Source organism: Ranitomeya variabilis, chromosome 4 (genome assembly GCF_051348905.1).
Source record: "Ranitomeya variabilis isolate aRanVar5 chromosome 4, aRanVar5.hap1, whole genome shotgun sequence".
Classification (NCBI taxonomy): Eukaryota; Metazoa; Chordata; class Amphibia; order Anura; family Dendrobatidae; genus Ranitomeya; species Ranitomeya variabilis.
Genome location: NC_135235.1, coordinates 134,512,958 through 134,526,318, shown reverse-complemented (window position 1 = coordinate 134,526,318; position 13,361 = coordinate 134,512,958). Strand labels below are relative to the sequence as shown.

At 44.1% G+C, this 13,361-nt stretch overlaps 1 protein-coding gene and 1 long non-coding RNA gene across 3 annotated transcripts in view; one reads left to right on the top strand and one right to left on the bottom strand.

The window, feature by feature from the left end:
* Nucleotides 1-13,361, top strand: part of CDH23 (cadherin related 23) — a 1,745,895-nt gene that overhangs the window by 1,152,962 nt on the left and 579,572 nt on the right. For both annotated transcript variants that reach the window (XR_013214534.1, XM_077259280.1), the window contains exon 20: nt 2,891-3,003. Coding sequence is in view for 1 of the 2 variants with exons in the window: in XM_077259280.1 (XP_077115395.1) it covers nt 2,891-3,003 (113 nt within the window). In the remaining variant the exon portion in view is untranslated. The remainder of the gene's footprint in view (nt 1-2,890; nt 3,004-13,361) is intronic.
* LOC143768515 (uncharacterized) lies at nt 5,617-7,098 on the bottom strand. The gene is made up of 3 exons (XR_013213913.1): nt 7,049-7,098; nt 6,283-6,337; nt 5,617-5,862 (listed from the first exon to the last, which is right to left on the bottom strand). It is a non-coding gene; the product is annotated as an uncharacterized LOC143768515 (long non-coding RNA).

Below are 13,361 nucleotides of genomic sequence, written 5' to 3'. Positions count from 1 at the left end.
AACATAGCTCATTTGGATTCATGTTCGTATTCCCGAGCATTTTTCCTAAAAATCAGCAAAAGTCAGCCAAAGTTCTTATATGACCGAGTTCACTAAGGGCTCGCTCTTTCAGACATCAGTATTTCCGGTAGCAGAATGGGCCGCAAAATGTCCCCCACGTGTGCACACTGATGACACACTACACTGATGACCCTTACAGGCAACTGGGAATTAGCAGTACTGTTCGCGCTGTTCTCCATTGCCTGGTGCTGAAGTGAAGACAGCCCACATCATGGTCCCCTGCTTACGCTGCAATCAGCTGCAGGCTGCGCTAAAGGTACATAAATTAAAAAAAAAAATGTGGAGGTCCCCTGTATTTTTGATAACTAGCCAGGCAAACCTGACAGCTGCAACCTTCAGCTGTCAACTTCAGCAAGGCTGGTTATCAGTAATAGAAGGGTCCAAATACCGTATTTTTTAATTATTTAAATAAATAATGACAACCAGCCAAGCTAAAGCTGACAGCTGGGGGCTGGTATTCCAAGGCTCGTAAGGGGTCATGGATATTGCCCCTTCTAGGCTGAAATTAGCAGCCCACAGACGCCCCAGAAAAGGCGAATCTAATAGATTCACCAATTTTGGCGCTTTGCCCAGCTTTTCCCATTTGCCCTGTTGTGGTGGCAAGTGGTCTTCATATTTGTGGGGTTGATGTCCAGGCAACAGTATGTCTGTATCCATACGAAGAGGGATGAATGAACGGCATCAGGGCAGTTTGCGCTGTTGTGTTGCATATCTGTTTGATAATCGGCATGCATCTTTGCAAAATTACGGGTATTTGGTGCTCAGCATTATGACAGCAGTAAGTAAAATATGAAGATTGAAGAAAATGCGGCACTCACCCTTTTGCAGTGGAGTCGTTATCTTTATTGTACCATAAATTTTTCAATAAAAAGATCCATGAGAAAACGGCTGTCGTTCACTTTCCTTTCCCCGCATCCCTCTGAATACCTGCCGCTCCCATGGATCTTGTTTGTTGAAACCTGTATGGTACAATAAAGATAACGACTCCACTGCAAAAGGGTGAGTGCCACATTTTCTTCAATCTTCAACAGTATGTCTGTACCACCCCTTTAATTTCAGGAGGCTTTGCCCCTTTTTGGGTAACTACCACTTTCCCGGGACTCCTTACTGGCCGAGCAATCCACAGCACAGCATGGACATACATAGCATGAATTACATTGTTCCCGACTACAGTCAAATGGCCCATTCTCCGCCGCCTCTTTTTTTGCCACCACCTCTATTTGGGTTACCGCCCCTTTTGGGATTCTACCCCTTTTGGGCAACTACTCCCTTTTGGGATACCACCCTCTTTTGGGACTCCACTCCTTTTTGGCTTTTGGATTTCTGCCAAATCACTTCAACTCTATGTTCACACATTCAAAAAACAAGCATGTAAAGAAAAGAGCATAGCATCTACTGATAAACATGCTTATGTTTTGGGGCCACTTTGCTACATCTGGCACACGGTCAAAACCTAAGACAGAAGCAAAATTAACAGAAACCCTACTGTAAGTTAATAAGTCAAAGTACTAGTGAATATAAATAACATAGGATGCTTAGCAAACACCATTTTTCATTTTCAAAAAGTGGAAAAGCCTTCCCACCAGCATCACGGTATACCCAAATCGGGATTCTTCTGACCTCTAGTATTATAACCTTAGCATGTTTCAAAGTGACGTCAATGTGAATAAGGGCCGAGCAGAATGGTGCCCCCAATATGGATACTCAGCAAATGGGAAGCTATATAAATGTAATGTCCAGCTTAAGAAAGGGAGACCACACGCTTACCTGCACTGAAGGAAGAAACCTGAAATGTAGCCGAAAAAAAAGAACCGGAGTATAAGTTGACATGCATGCAAAAAAGGAGCATAAAACTGTGTGACCATGCTCCTACTTTGCATCCATACTAACTTATACTCCAGTTCATTTTTTATAGCTAAGAATTTGGCACACAGTGTCTTGTATCTTTGAAGGGCTTAATGACATTTGAAGACTATCAAGGCATTCTGGAGTAAAAAAAATTGCCCAGTGTCAGAAGGCTTGGTCTGAATCTCCAGTCATGGGTCAACCAACAGAATAAAGACCCAAAACATAGCTAAACACATTTAAGAATGGTTAAGAGCAAAGCATTGGACTATTCTGAAATGGCATCTATGTGCTCTGATCTAAATCCTATTGAACATCTGTGGAAGGAGCTGAGACATGCAGTCTGGAGAAGGCACCCTTCACACCTGAGACAGCTGGAGCAGTTTCCTCACAAGAAGCGGGCCACAATATCTGTGGGAAGGTGCAGATGTCTCATTGAGATTTACGGAAATCATTTTTTTGCCCTGAATGCCTCAAAAGATTGAACAACAAAATATTAAGTTAAGGATACCATTATTTGTATTCAGGCCGTTTTCATGATTTATTTTATTTCTATTGAGCCACAGTTAGAAAGCAATGTCTGATCTTCATTAGTTGATGTTCAGTAATTTTAAATTTTAAATTACTTTCGTCTGTTTGAAGTTGCTTCAGTGACCATTGTGGGTTTTTCTTACTTTAACAAAAGGATACCACCAATTTTGTCCATGTGAGTAGCTGTTTGCAATTAACTGACATTTCTTTTTTATTAATTTAGTATTTATTTAATTGCTTATTGTCTAGATATATTTTGCAGTCATAAGCTTGATAGATAATTTTGACATATTTTAGACTGAAGTAAAAAATGAGATATTTTTTATTAACCTTTGAAATTGTCTTTCACTGGGATTTGGCGCAGATGTCAGGAAAAGAATGTGTATACTGCATTGCTAAGCCCAATTTTCTGGTCAATTTAATATTGATTTTTAATTTATATCTTCACTTACAGGAGAAATCACTACAACAACTCTACTGGATCGGGAAACTAAGTCAGAATACATCTTAATTATACGAGCAGTTGATGGAGGTGTGGGACCTAATCAAAAAATTGGCATTGCTACAGTAAGTTGATTTTCATTTTACCCTGCTAGTCATAAGGCCAGACTGCGACTTAGGATTCTTATGTTTATGCAATGTTTATCCTAAATTGCACACAATAGAGGACACCACTATTTAAAGACAACATATTTTTGTATTTTGTTTATTTTATTTTCACATTTGTATTCCATAATTTTATAGAACCCACCACAGTTTTCTCTTATATCTTATTTATTGGTTTAGAAACCAAAAAAGATCATTTCTAAATTTAAACATCTAAAATTAAAGTTGTTTTTTTTACCTCTTTTGCAGATGTGCTACCATGTCATTTTTAATTTTAGATTTATTTTTTTTTATAGTTCAATTTTATAGCTGATACACACTAGGTCTGTACCTAAGTAATCTGGTCAACAGAGCGGAAAACAAAAAAGCATCCTCTCTATTTGTGAGAGCACATTGGGACCACGTTCTTAAGATAGATGAGGGATATGCATCTGTCAGATATTTCTGGCATATTTTATCAATTACAGGACAGTCTTTTTAAAAGAATGAGCAGCATTTTTATACTGCATGAAGGGGTGGTCTTAAACATGAACCTTCATATTTAGATGTGACTAAAGGTTTTGAGACTGGCACAAAATTTTTTCACAAAGTTTGCAGCTTTACTTTTTATAGTGACAATTTGCATTAACTCTAGATCAGATGAATTTCACAAATTGCAAAACCAATCCGAGCCATAATGCTAATAATAATCTTTATTTTTATATAGCACTAACATATTCTGTTTAAAACAGCTGACATGTGCTTGGAAAGATTTGGGCTCAGCGACGGAACCCACGTCAAAGGAAGGGACATGACATGCACAGTACTAGTATGGCGCATGTCGTGAAGGGGTTAAAGGACAACCGCTTTTTAAGCTAACTGTTTGGTCCTAATAAAATAATAAAGCCTCTCAGTGTCAAGGCTCTGATGTGGTGTAATGACAAATGATGCCAAGCACTAAATCTGTGATGGCATCACTATCTTCAGCTTCAGACAAACTGAACATGAAGAGTAAGTGTTAGGTGTCGAGTTCCCGCTGCACAGGGGTTATCTCGAACCATTCTCATCCAGCTGCAGTGGAGCCTGCTCAGCAGAGACATCGGTCCCAGCGTCTGGGTCAAGCTGATACTGTGCGGCTGATTACTGCTGTCCTTCCAGGCTCAGCCATTGTAACCATCCATTACTGATCAGCGGTGAGCAGGTGTTCCTGGGCCTAAGTCCTGCTTTTTTTCTTCTGAGCATGCCCAAGGGACGACCTCTCATTGGAGGTCAGGGGTCACATGCTCAGGTCCTGTAGCAGCTCCTATTGGTCCCCTAAGATGGTCCTAGAGAGCTATAAAAGGTTCGCATGGCCGCACGGCCATGCGCTTGTATAAACTTATTAAAGTGTGTGTGGATGTATGCCTGTCAATGGATGAAAGCTCTGAATCATTCCCGTCCCTAGTGTTGTTGACTGTTCGTGAATGGTGGAAGCTACTTAGCACCTGACATTGCTATCCCGCACAGCTAGCACACGATACAGCGTCTTATAGCAGTGACCACCAGTGCGGCACCGTGCGCTAATAGAGCGCTTTCCTGGCCCAAGTTTGGCTGGTTAGTGGTGTCAACCAGAGCTGCACTGCACGCACTCTTGTGCAGTGAATTATTAGTTCTATTTATCTCTGACACCCCAGTAGTGGTGTCGAGCGCAAGAGGTCTAGATGAACTCTTTCCCTGAGTCTTGGGACAGAGTTCTGTGACTCTCTGCTTGCGCTCTTTGTGCGTTACCGTGGCCCTGTGAAGCAACAGGGTTGGCTTCCTTCATACTGGGTGAAGCTAACCCGTGTGTGTATCCACATTATACTGCCATATAGTCCGTCATTACTCAGCAGCAGGTTCCATCTCTGCACGGTGGACCCCGGGCTGCGAACGCACCTTATACCATCCTTATAATTATTTGGTGCATTCCGCTAGCCCTAACAGTAAGTCTGGGATGAGCTGCAGCCCTGGCTTTCGCTTCATGTTCAGAGACAGAGACAGTGATGCTGGTGCTGATTGGGCACTAGCATCACATGTATTAACTCTGCATCACAGGCGTTTGGAGACTGACACCATGAGAACGGCCCTGGCACAGAAGGCTAGTATTAGCTTTATTTGTCAATGGTTTATGGTGACAAAGAGGAGCCTGAAGACCACAGCTTCTGATTTCTCCTACTCCTGCACTGATTAGAAGCACTTCACCTACATAATAAATGGTGCAGGTTTCTTTTGGCAGTCCAGGGGTTAATCTGCTCAGTTGAGAGCTCCTGGAAGCTTTTCTGCAGTTAGGCTCTTAGCTGTTCACTGTTAGCCACTCCCATCTCCTGTATATCCTGGACCCTGGCAAGCACTCATTTCCAGAGTTAGCTCATGCTACATGGTTAATAGATGGTAGTTGTTGGTTGTTGTTTGAGAAAGCATTTGGTGGGTTTATCTCAGACTGTTGCTAGGTTTTGGGTGTATGTTAATTCACCTCCTTCTCCTACTTTGATTTGACCCCATATATCTGTGCTGTTTGTGTCAGTAAATTTATATGATGGTATTTTCCTTTATCCCTGTTCATATTACCTTGTTAGACAGGAAGTGTGGTGAGCACTCTTGCTGAGATCCGAGGTGCTGGTGAAGTGGGATGGCAATCCCCATAATAGAGTAATGTTCAATCACCGCACACTCTTAATACATGCTTGTGAAGACTTTATTATACAGATGTTGATGCAGCGATAACACAATTTATGAATAAGGACTTGGTGCAGGGAGACTGAAAATGGTGAGGCGACAAGAACATAACATTTCGACCCTCGTAGGGTCTTATTCATATAGTCACTGTAGAAGAAAAAACGAGGTATGAGAGATCAATTCCATAATACAATTACAAACAAAAAACAAATAAATAAAATATATACATGGTAAAAACAATAAGCTTACAAGATTACGAGAAACAAAATGATTCAAAACATAATTGCAGTCATATATATAGATCTGAAAAAAGTCACATATAAGTCTGGAATAAGCCATGGAAGCCATCAAATAACACCCCAAGGCAACAAAATGGCAATCCTTTAGAGGGAAAAGGGGTATAAGAGACAATATCAGGATAAATATGACTGGATATGTTTGAATATAGGAGAATTAGCCCCAATTGACAGTGCCATAAATATATGGTAGGGTGTATACCCTTATGCTAAGATGTACCCATTAAATGTGAAGTTGATGCTGAGTATGAAAAGATAAACTCCATATTACCTGTTGGCAAAGTTCACTGAATGGTGTAAAGGATATACTGCTTGCAAAAGGACACCTGTTGTAGGAAAGGGGATTTAGTACTAATGGGGCAAATAAACAGAGTAATAAGTGTCAAGAGTCATGGGGCCGTGGATTACCTGGGTCCTGCGTAGGTCGAGCGCACCTGCACCTTGGATTGTAGGCTGCAATGTGCAGTATGGAGGCATTGGTGGCTATAAATAGTGTGCTAAAGTGGCCACCTGACAAGCAATGTGCAGGTGAGTTCATGCCCCCGGAAATGATGTAGCTGATGGGTGGTTTAATAACCAAAATGAGGCTTGGAACACAATGGGAATGAGTTCACGCCCTTGGAAATTGCATCACCGCTGGGCGGTGTAATGACCAAAATGAGGTTTGGAACACAATGACCAGAATGAGGCTTGGAGCACAATGGGAAAAAAGTAAAATGCAGCATATGAACAGTGGTATAACCACTAAACAGTGGTATAACCACCAAAGTATAATGCAGGGATACTAGCATCCAGGTGCAGTTGTTTTGTCAAATAGAGGTGATCAGGGTAACCAGTCTGATAAAATAAAGGCATCAAATGCCCATGTTGTTGGTAATGCTATAAGAGTATCAAGTTGCAAGTATGTGTTAACAGGGGGACTATGGGAAGGGGTAGAGACAAAACAAGGGGAAAAGGGAAGGGAAAGGAGGGGGGAAGGGGAAAAGAGGGGATAAGAGGAAAAAAGGGGAAATGGGAAACAGGAAAGGGGAACTCACCTGAATGGAGGGGTGCAAGGTAATATGGGTAAAGGCTCGCTACTTTGTCTGTGAAGAAAAGGAGAAATTAGATCAACAAATTAAGTTGCGGTTCAGACCAGGGTTGAGCGACTTTGACTTTTTTAGGGTCGAGTCATGTTTCGCGAAACCCGACTTTTTGAAAAGTCGAGTCGGGCGAAATCGGCCGATTACTGCGAAAAGTCGAGGATCGGCCGGAACACGAAACCCTATGCACGTCAATGGGGAAATTTTTTTTTTTTTTCTCTCTCTCTCTCTCTCTCTCTCTCTCACTCCCCTCCGTCCCAGCACAGAAAATCTCGTCTCGTGTTACACATTGCAAATCCCTACTGCGCACAAGCGATAAAATGATGATAGCCGTGCACGCCCCTAACCCCTATGTCATCACTCTGCCCACACTCCTTCATTGGCTGAAAAAATGGCGCTAAACGCGTCATACGAAACGCGACTTTGGCGCCAAGATTGCGTACCGCATGGCCGACCCCACACAAGGATCGGGTCGGGTTTCATGAGACGCCGACTTTTGGCAAAAGTCGGCGACTTATGAAAATGAACGATCCATTTCGCTCAACCCTAGTTCAGACCCTTGGAAGAAAGTGTCTGTAGGGTATGTATCCAAAAGGACTCTTTTTGTTGAAGGAGTTTTATATGGTTCCCACCACCCCTAAACCCAGCTGTGCTAGGTTAAACCCCCCATAGTGTACTGATGTCCATAGCATCCAATCATAGCATATCTTTCATTTTACCTCGGCAGTATAAGAAATGAAAGCTCTGCTGTGATTGGTTGTTATGGGTAGTAAAGACAGATATTTTTTTAGTCACAGCTCATAACAGTGTGGTGGTATCCTTAGCAAAACATCAGTCTCTCAGCTATGTTTTCCTATTCTTGTTCTTTCTAAAATGTAACTAAATAGAACTAACTAAACTCTTCTCACTTACTTTCTCTATCTTATCTAATATAGTTAATGATGACACCACAATTTCTTTTCACACCTTTTCTGAAGAAGTCCTTATGCAGAACGTGGGTCTGGGGGTCTGGTGACAACTGTTATGCACTTGCAGCGCCCCAGAGTCCTGGTCGTTGCAGTGATGTCGCTCTGCCACTAAGGGGAGTGATGTTACGTCTGATTGCACTAAAGGAGTTCACCTGACCAGGTAACACACACACACACTGCACCTCACACTCCGGCCACCAGGGGGAGTGGTTCTATTTAGTAGGCCACTCCTCACGCTCTGGTAAAACTGGGGGTTGGACAGGAAGTCAGGGAGAACGTAGCTGGGAAGAGCTAGAGAGAGGACCTGTCAGGGGTGGGATCCTGGCAGCGTCCTGGAAAGAGACAAGATCGTTATGGAGTTGTACCTGTGCCTTACAGCGGCAGACTCTTAAGAAAGGACAAGAAGCAAGGTGTATTGTGGAGGAGTGAGGAAAGGAAATACAGCAAAAAGGAGACAATACCAGAAGGAGTCGTGCCCCAAGATCAGCAACATCCTTCTGAGGTGCGTAGCCGGTGGCCAGAACGCCGAGAAAGTAAGAGACTCCATGCATTACTTTAGACCACGGCCAGGCAGTTAACCATAGGTTGGCTGTCTCATCATTACACCTAATGAAGACAACGGAGGCAAACTGTGGGAGAGGGGCGTCCCTAGGGTCCCTATAAAATAGCTCCAGGCCTACCCCGTCATACGGGTGCGTCCCATTCATATCATCTGGGGGACGGAGAGAAAGAGAGAGAAAGATCAGAAATATATACGACAGTTGTGAGGACTATCCCGTGGTGCTCAGCAGGGAAGTACTACAACACACACAGGCTGTCATGATCTCTGCAGGCAGAGATCATAGCAAGCCTATAGAGGGACAAGCTCTCGGAAGATGGAACTATACTGACCATGAACTAAGCCTGCCGCGCAACTAGAAATAGCCAGGTAGCATTTCCTATTTATTGCTAGATGCCCAGCTCTGGCCTAAGACCTAAATAGCTAGCAGAGGGAAATATAAGACCTGGCTCACCTCTAGAGAAATATTCCAAAGAAGACAGTTGCCCCCCACATATAATGACGGTGAGTTCAGATGAAACAACAAACGCAGCAGGAAAATAGTCTTAGCAAATTTGAGGTCCGCTTACTAGATAGCAGAAGACAGATAGTATACTTTCATGGTCAGCAGAAAAACACTAACAAAACACCATCCAGAGATTACCTTAAACTCTGGCATTAACTCATAACACCAGAGTAGCAATCCCTGATCAACGAGAGCTTTCCAGACACAGTAACAAAACTTCAGCTGTGAACTGGAACAAATAGGCAAAACGAAACATGGACAAAAGTCCAACTTATCTAGTAGTTGTCAGAAGCAGGAACAAGCACTGAGAGGCATCAGATAACATTGTTGACCGGCAAGAAACCACCAGAGAAATGAGCTTAAATAGCGACACCCACTACTGATGGAAACAGGTGAAACAGGAAAGAGGATGACAAGTCCAATTCCACAAGCGGCCACCGGGGGAGCCCAGAATCCAAATTCACAACAGTACCCCCCCCTCAAGGAGGGGGCACCGAACCCTCACCAGATCCACCAGGGCGACCAGGATGAGCCCTATGGAAGGCACGAACAAGATCAGAAGCATGAACATCAGATGCATTGACCCAAGAATTATCCTCCTGGCCGTAACCCTTCCAATTGACCAGATACTGGAGTCTCCGTCTGGAAACACGAGAGTCCAAAATTTTCTCCACAACGTACTCCAACTCACCCTCAACCAACACCGGAGCAGGAGGCTCAACTGAAGGTACAACAGGTACCTCATACCTGCGCAATAACGACCGATGAAAAACGTTATGAATGGAAAAGGACGCAGGGAGGTCCAAACGGAAAGAAACAGGATTAAGTATCTCCAATATTCTATAAGGGCCGATGAACCGAGGTTTAAACTTAGGAGAAGAGACCCTCATAGGGACAAAACGAGAAGACAACCAGACCAAATCTCCAACACAAAGCCGAGAACCAACACGACGATGACGGTTGGCAAAACGCTGAGTCTTCTCCTGGGACAACTTCAAATTGTCCATAACCTGCCCCCAGATGTGATGCAATCTCTCCACCACCGCATCCACTCCAGGACAATCCGAGGATTCCACCTGACCGGAGGAAAATCGAGGGTGAAACCCCGAATTACAGAAAAACGGGGACACCAAGGTGGAAGAGCTGGCCCGATTATTGAGGGCGAACTCTGCCAATGGCAAAAAAGCAAACCAATCATCCTGGTCAGCAGAGACAAAACACCTCAGATATGTCTCCAGGGTCTGATTAGTCCGCTCGGTCTGGCCATTAGTCTGAGGGTGAAAAGCAGATGAAAAAGACAAATCTATGCCCATCCTAGCACAGAATGCCCGCCAAAATCTAGACACAAATTGGGTACCTCTGTCAGAAACAATATTCTCAGGAATACCGTGCAATCGGACAACATTCTGAAAAAACAGAGGAACCAACTCAGAAGAAGAAGGCAACTTGGGCAGAGGAACCAAATGGACCATTTTAGAGAAACGGTCACAGACCACCCAGATGACAGACATCTTCTGGGAAACAGGCAGATCTGAAATAAAATCCATCGAGATGTGTGTCCAAGGCCTCTTAGGAATAGGCAAGGGCAACAGCAGTCCGCTAGCCCGAGAACTACAAGACTTGGCCCGAGCACAAATGTCACATGACTGCACAAAGACTCGCACATCTCGTGACAGGAAAGGCCACCAGAAGGATCTTGCCACCAAATCCCTGGTACCAAAAATTCCGGGATGACCTGCCAATGCAGAAGAATGTACCTCAGAGATGACTCTACTGGTCCAATCATCCGGAACAAACAGTCTATCAGGCGGACAACGATCCGGTCTATCCGCCTGAAACTCTTGCAAGGACCGCCGCAGATCAGGAGAAACGGCCGACAAAATTACTCCCTCCCTAAGGATACCTGTGGGTTCAGTATTACCAGGAGAGTCCGGGTCAAAACTCCTAGAAAGGGCATCTGCCTTAACATTCTTAGAACCCGGTAGGTATGATACCACAAAATTAAAGCGAGAAAAAAATAAAGACCAGCGCGCCTGTCTAGGATTCAGGCGCCTGGCAGTCTCAAGATAAATCAAATTTTTGTGGTCAGTCAATACCACCACCTGATGCTTAGCCCCCTCTAGCCAATGGCGCCACTCCTCAAACGCCCACTTCATGGCCAAAAGCTCCCTATTCCCAACATCATAATTCCGCTCTGCGGGCGAAAATTTGCGAGAAAAGAAGGCACAAGGCCTAATGACGGAGCAGTCGGAACCTTTCTGCGACAACACTGCCCCAGCTCCGATCTCCGAAGCGTCAACCTCAACCTGAAAAGGCAGATTCACATCAGGCTGACGTAACACAGGGGCAGAGGCAAAACGGTGCTTAAGCTCCTGAAAGGCCTCTACAGCATGAGGGGACCAATTAGCAACATCAGCGCCATGTCTGGTCAAATCAGTCAGTGGTTTAACGACATCCGAAAAACCAGCAATAAATCGGCGGTAAAAGTTGGCAAAGCCCAAAAATCTCTGAAGACCCTTAAGAGAGGAGGGCTGAGTCCAGTCACAAATAGCTTGCACCTTGACGGGATCCATCTCAATGGAAGAGGGAGAAAAAATATACCCCAAAAAGGAAATTTTCTGGACCCCAAAAACGCACTTAGACCCCTTCACACATAAAGAATTAGACCGCAGAACCTGAAAAACTCTCCTGACCTGCTGGACATGAGAGTCCCAGTCATCAGAAAAAATCAGAATATCATCCAGATATATTATCATAAATTTATCCAGAAAATCGCGGAAAATATCATGCATAAAAGACTGGAAAACTGAAGGGGCATTAGAAAGACCAAAAGGCATGACCAAATACTCAAAGTGGCCCTCGGGCGTATTAAATGCGGTCTTCCACTCATCCCCCTGCCTGATCCGCACCAAATTATACGCCCCACGAAGATCAATTTTAGAGAACCACTTAGCACCCTCTATACGAGCAAACAAATCAGTAAGCAATGGCAATGGGTATTGGTACTTAACAGTGATCTTATTCAGAAGCCGATAATCAATACATGGTCTCAAAGAGCCGTCCTTTTTTGAGACAAAGAAAAACCCAGCTCCCAAGGGAGAAGAAGATGGACGAATATGTCCCTTTTCCAAAGACTCCTTTATATATTCCCGCATAGCAGCATGTTCCGGCACGGACAGATTAAACAAACGACCCTTTGGATATTTGCAACCCGGTATCAAATCTATGGCACAATCGCACTCACGGTGCGGAGGTAACGACCCAAGCTTGGGTTCGTCAAAGACGTCTTGATAATCTGAGAGGAACTCAGGGACTTCAGAGGGAATGGACGACGAAATAGAAACCAAAGGTAAGTCCCCATGAATACCCTTACATCCCCAGCTCAACACAGACATTGCTCTCCAGTCCAAGACTGGATTATGAGACTGCAACCATGGCAATCCCAGTACCAAATCGTCATGTAAATTATACAGCACCAGGAAACGAATAATCTCCTGGTGATCCGGATTGATACGCATGGTTACTTGTGTCCAGTATTGTGGTTTATTATTAGCCAATGGGGTGGAGTCAATCCCCTTCAGAGGAATAAGAGTCTCCAAAGGCTCTAAATCAAAACCACAACGATTGGCAAAGGACCAATCCATAAGACTCAGAGCGGCGCCAGAGTCAACATAGGCGTCCGTGGCAATGGATGACAAAGAGCAAATCAGGGTTACAGACAAAATAAACTTAGACTGAATGGTGCCAACGGAAACAGACTTATCAAGCCTCTTTGTACGCCTAGAGCATGCCGATACAACATGAGTAGAATCCCCACAATAGAAGCACAATCCATTCTTCCGTCTAAAATTCTGTCGCTCGCTCCTGGACAGAATTCTATCACACTGCATACTTTCTGGCGTCTTTTCCATAGACACCGCCAGATGGTGCACCGGTTTGCGCTCCCGCAGACGCCTATCAATCTGAATAGCCATTGTCATGGACTCATTCAGACCTGCAGGCACAGGGAACCCCACCATAACATCCTTAACGGCATCAGAGAGACCTTCTCTGAAAGTTGCCGCCAAGGCGCACTCATTCCACTGAGTAAGCACAGACCATTTACGGAATTTTTGGCAGTAAACCTCAGCTTCGTCTTGCCCCTGAGATAGTGCCATCAAAGTTTTTTCTGCCTGAAGTTCCAAATGAGGTTCCTCATAAAGCAAGCCCAAGGCCAGAAAAAACGCATCCACATCG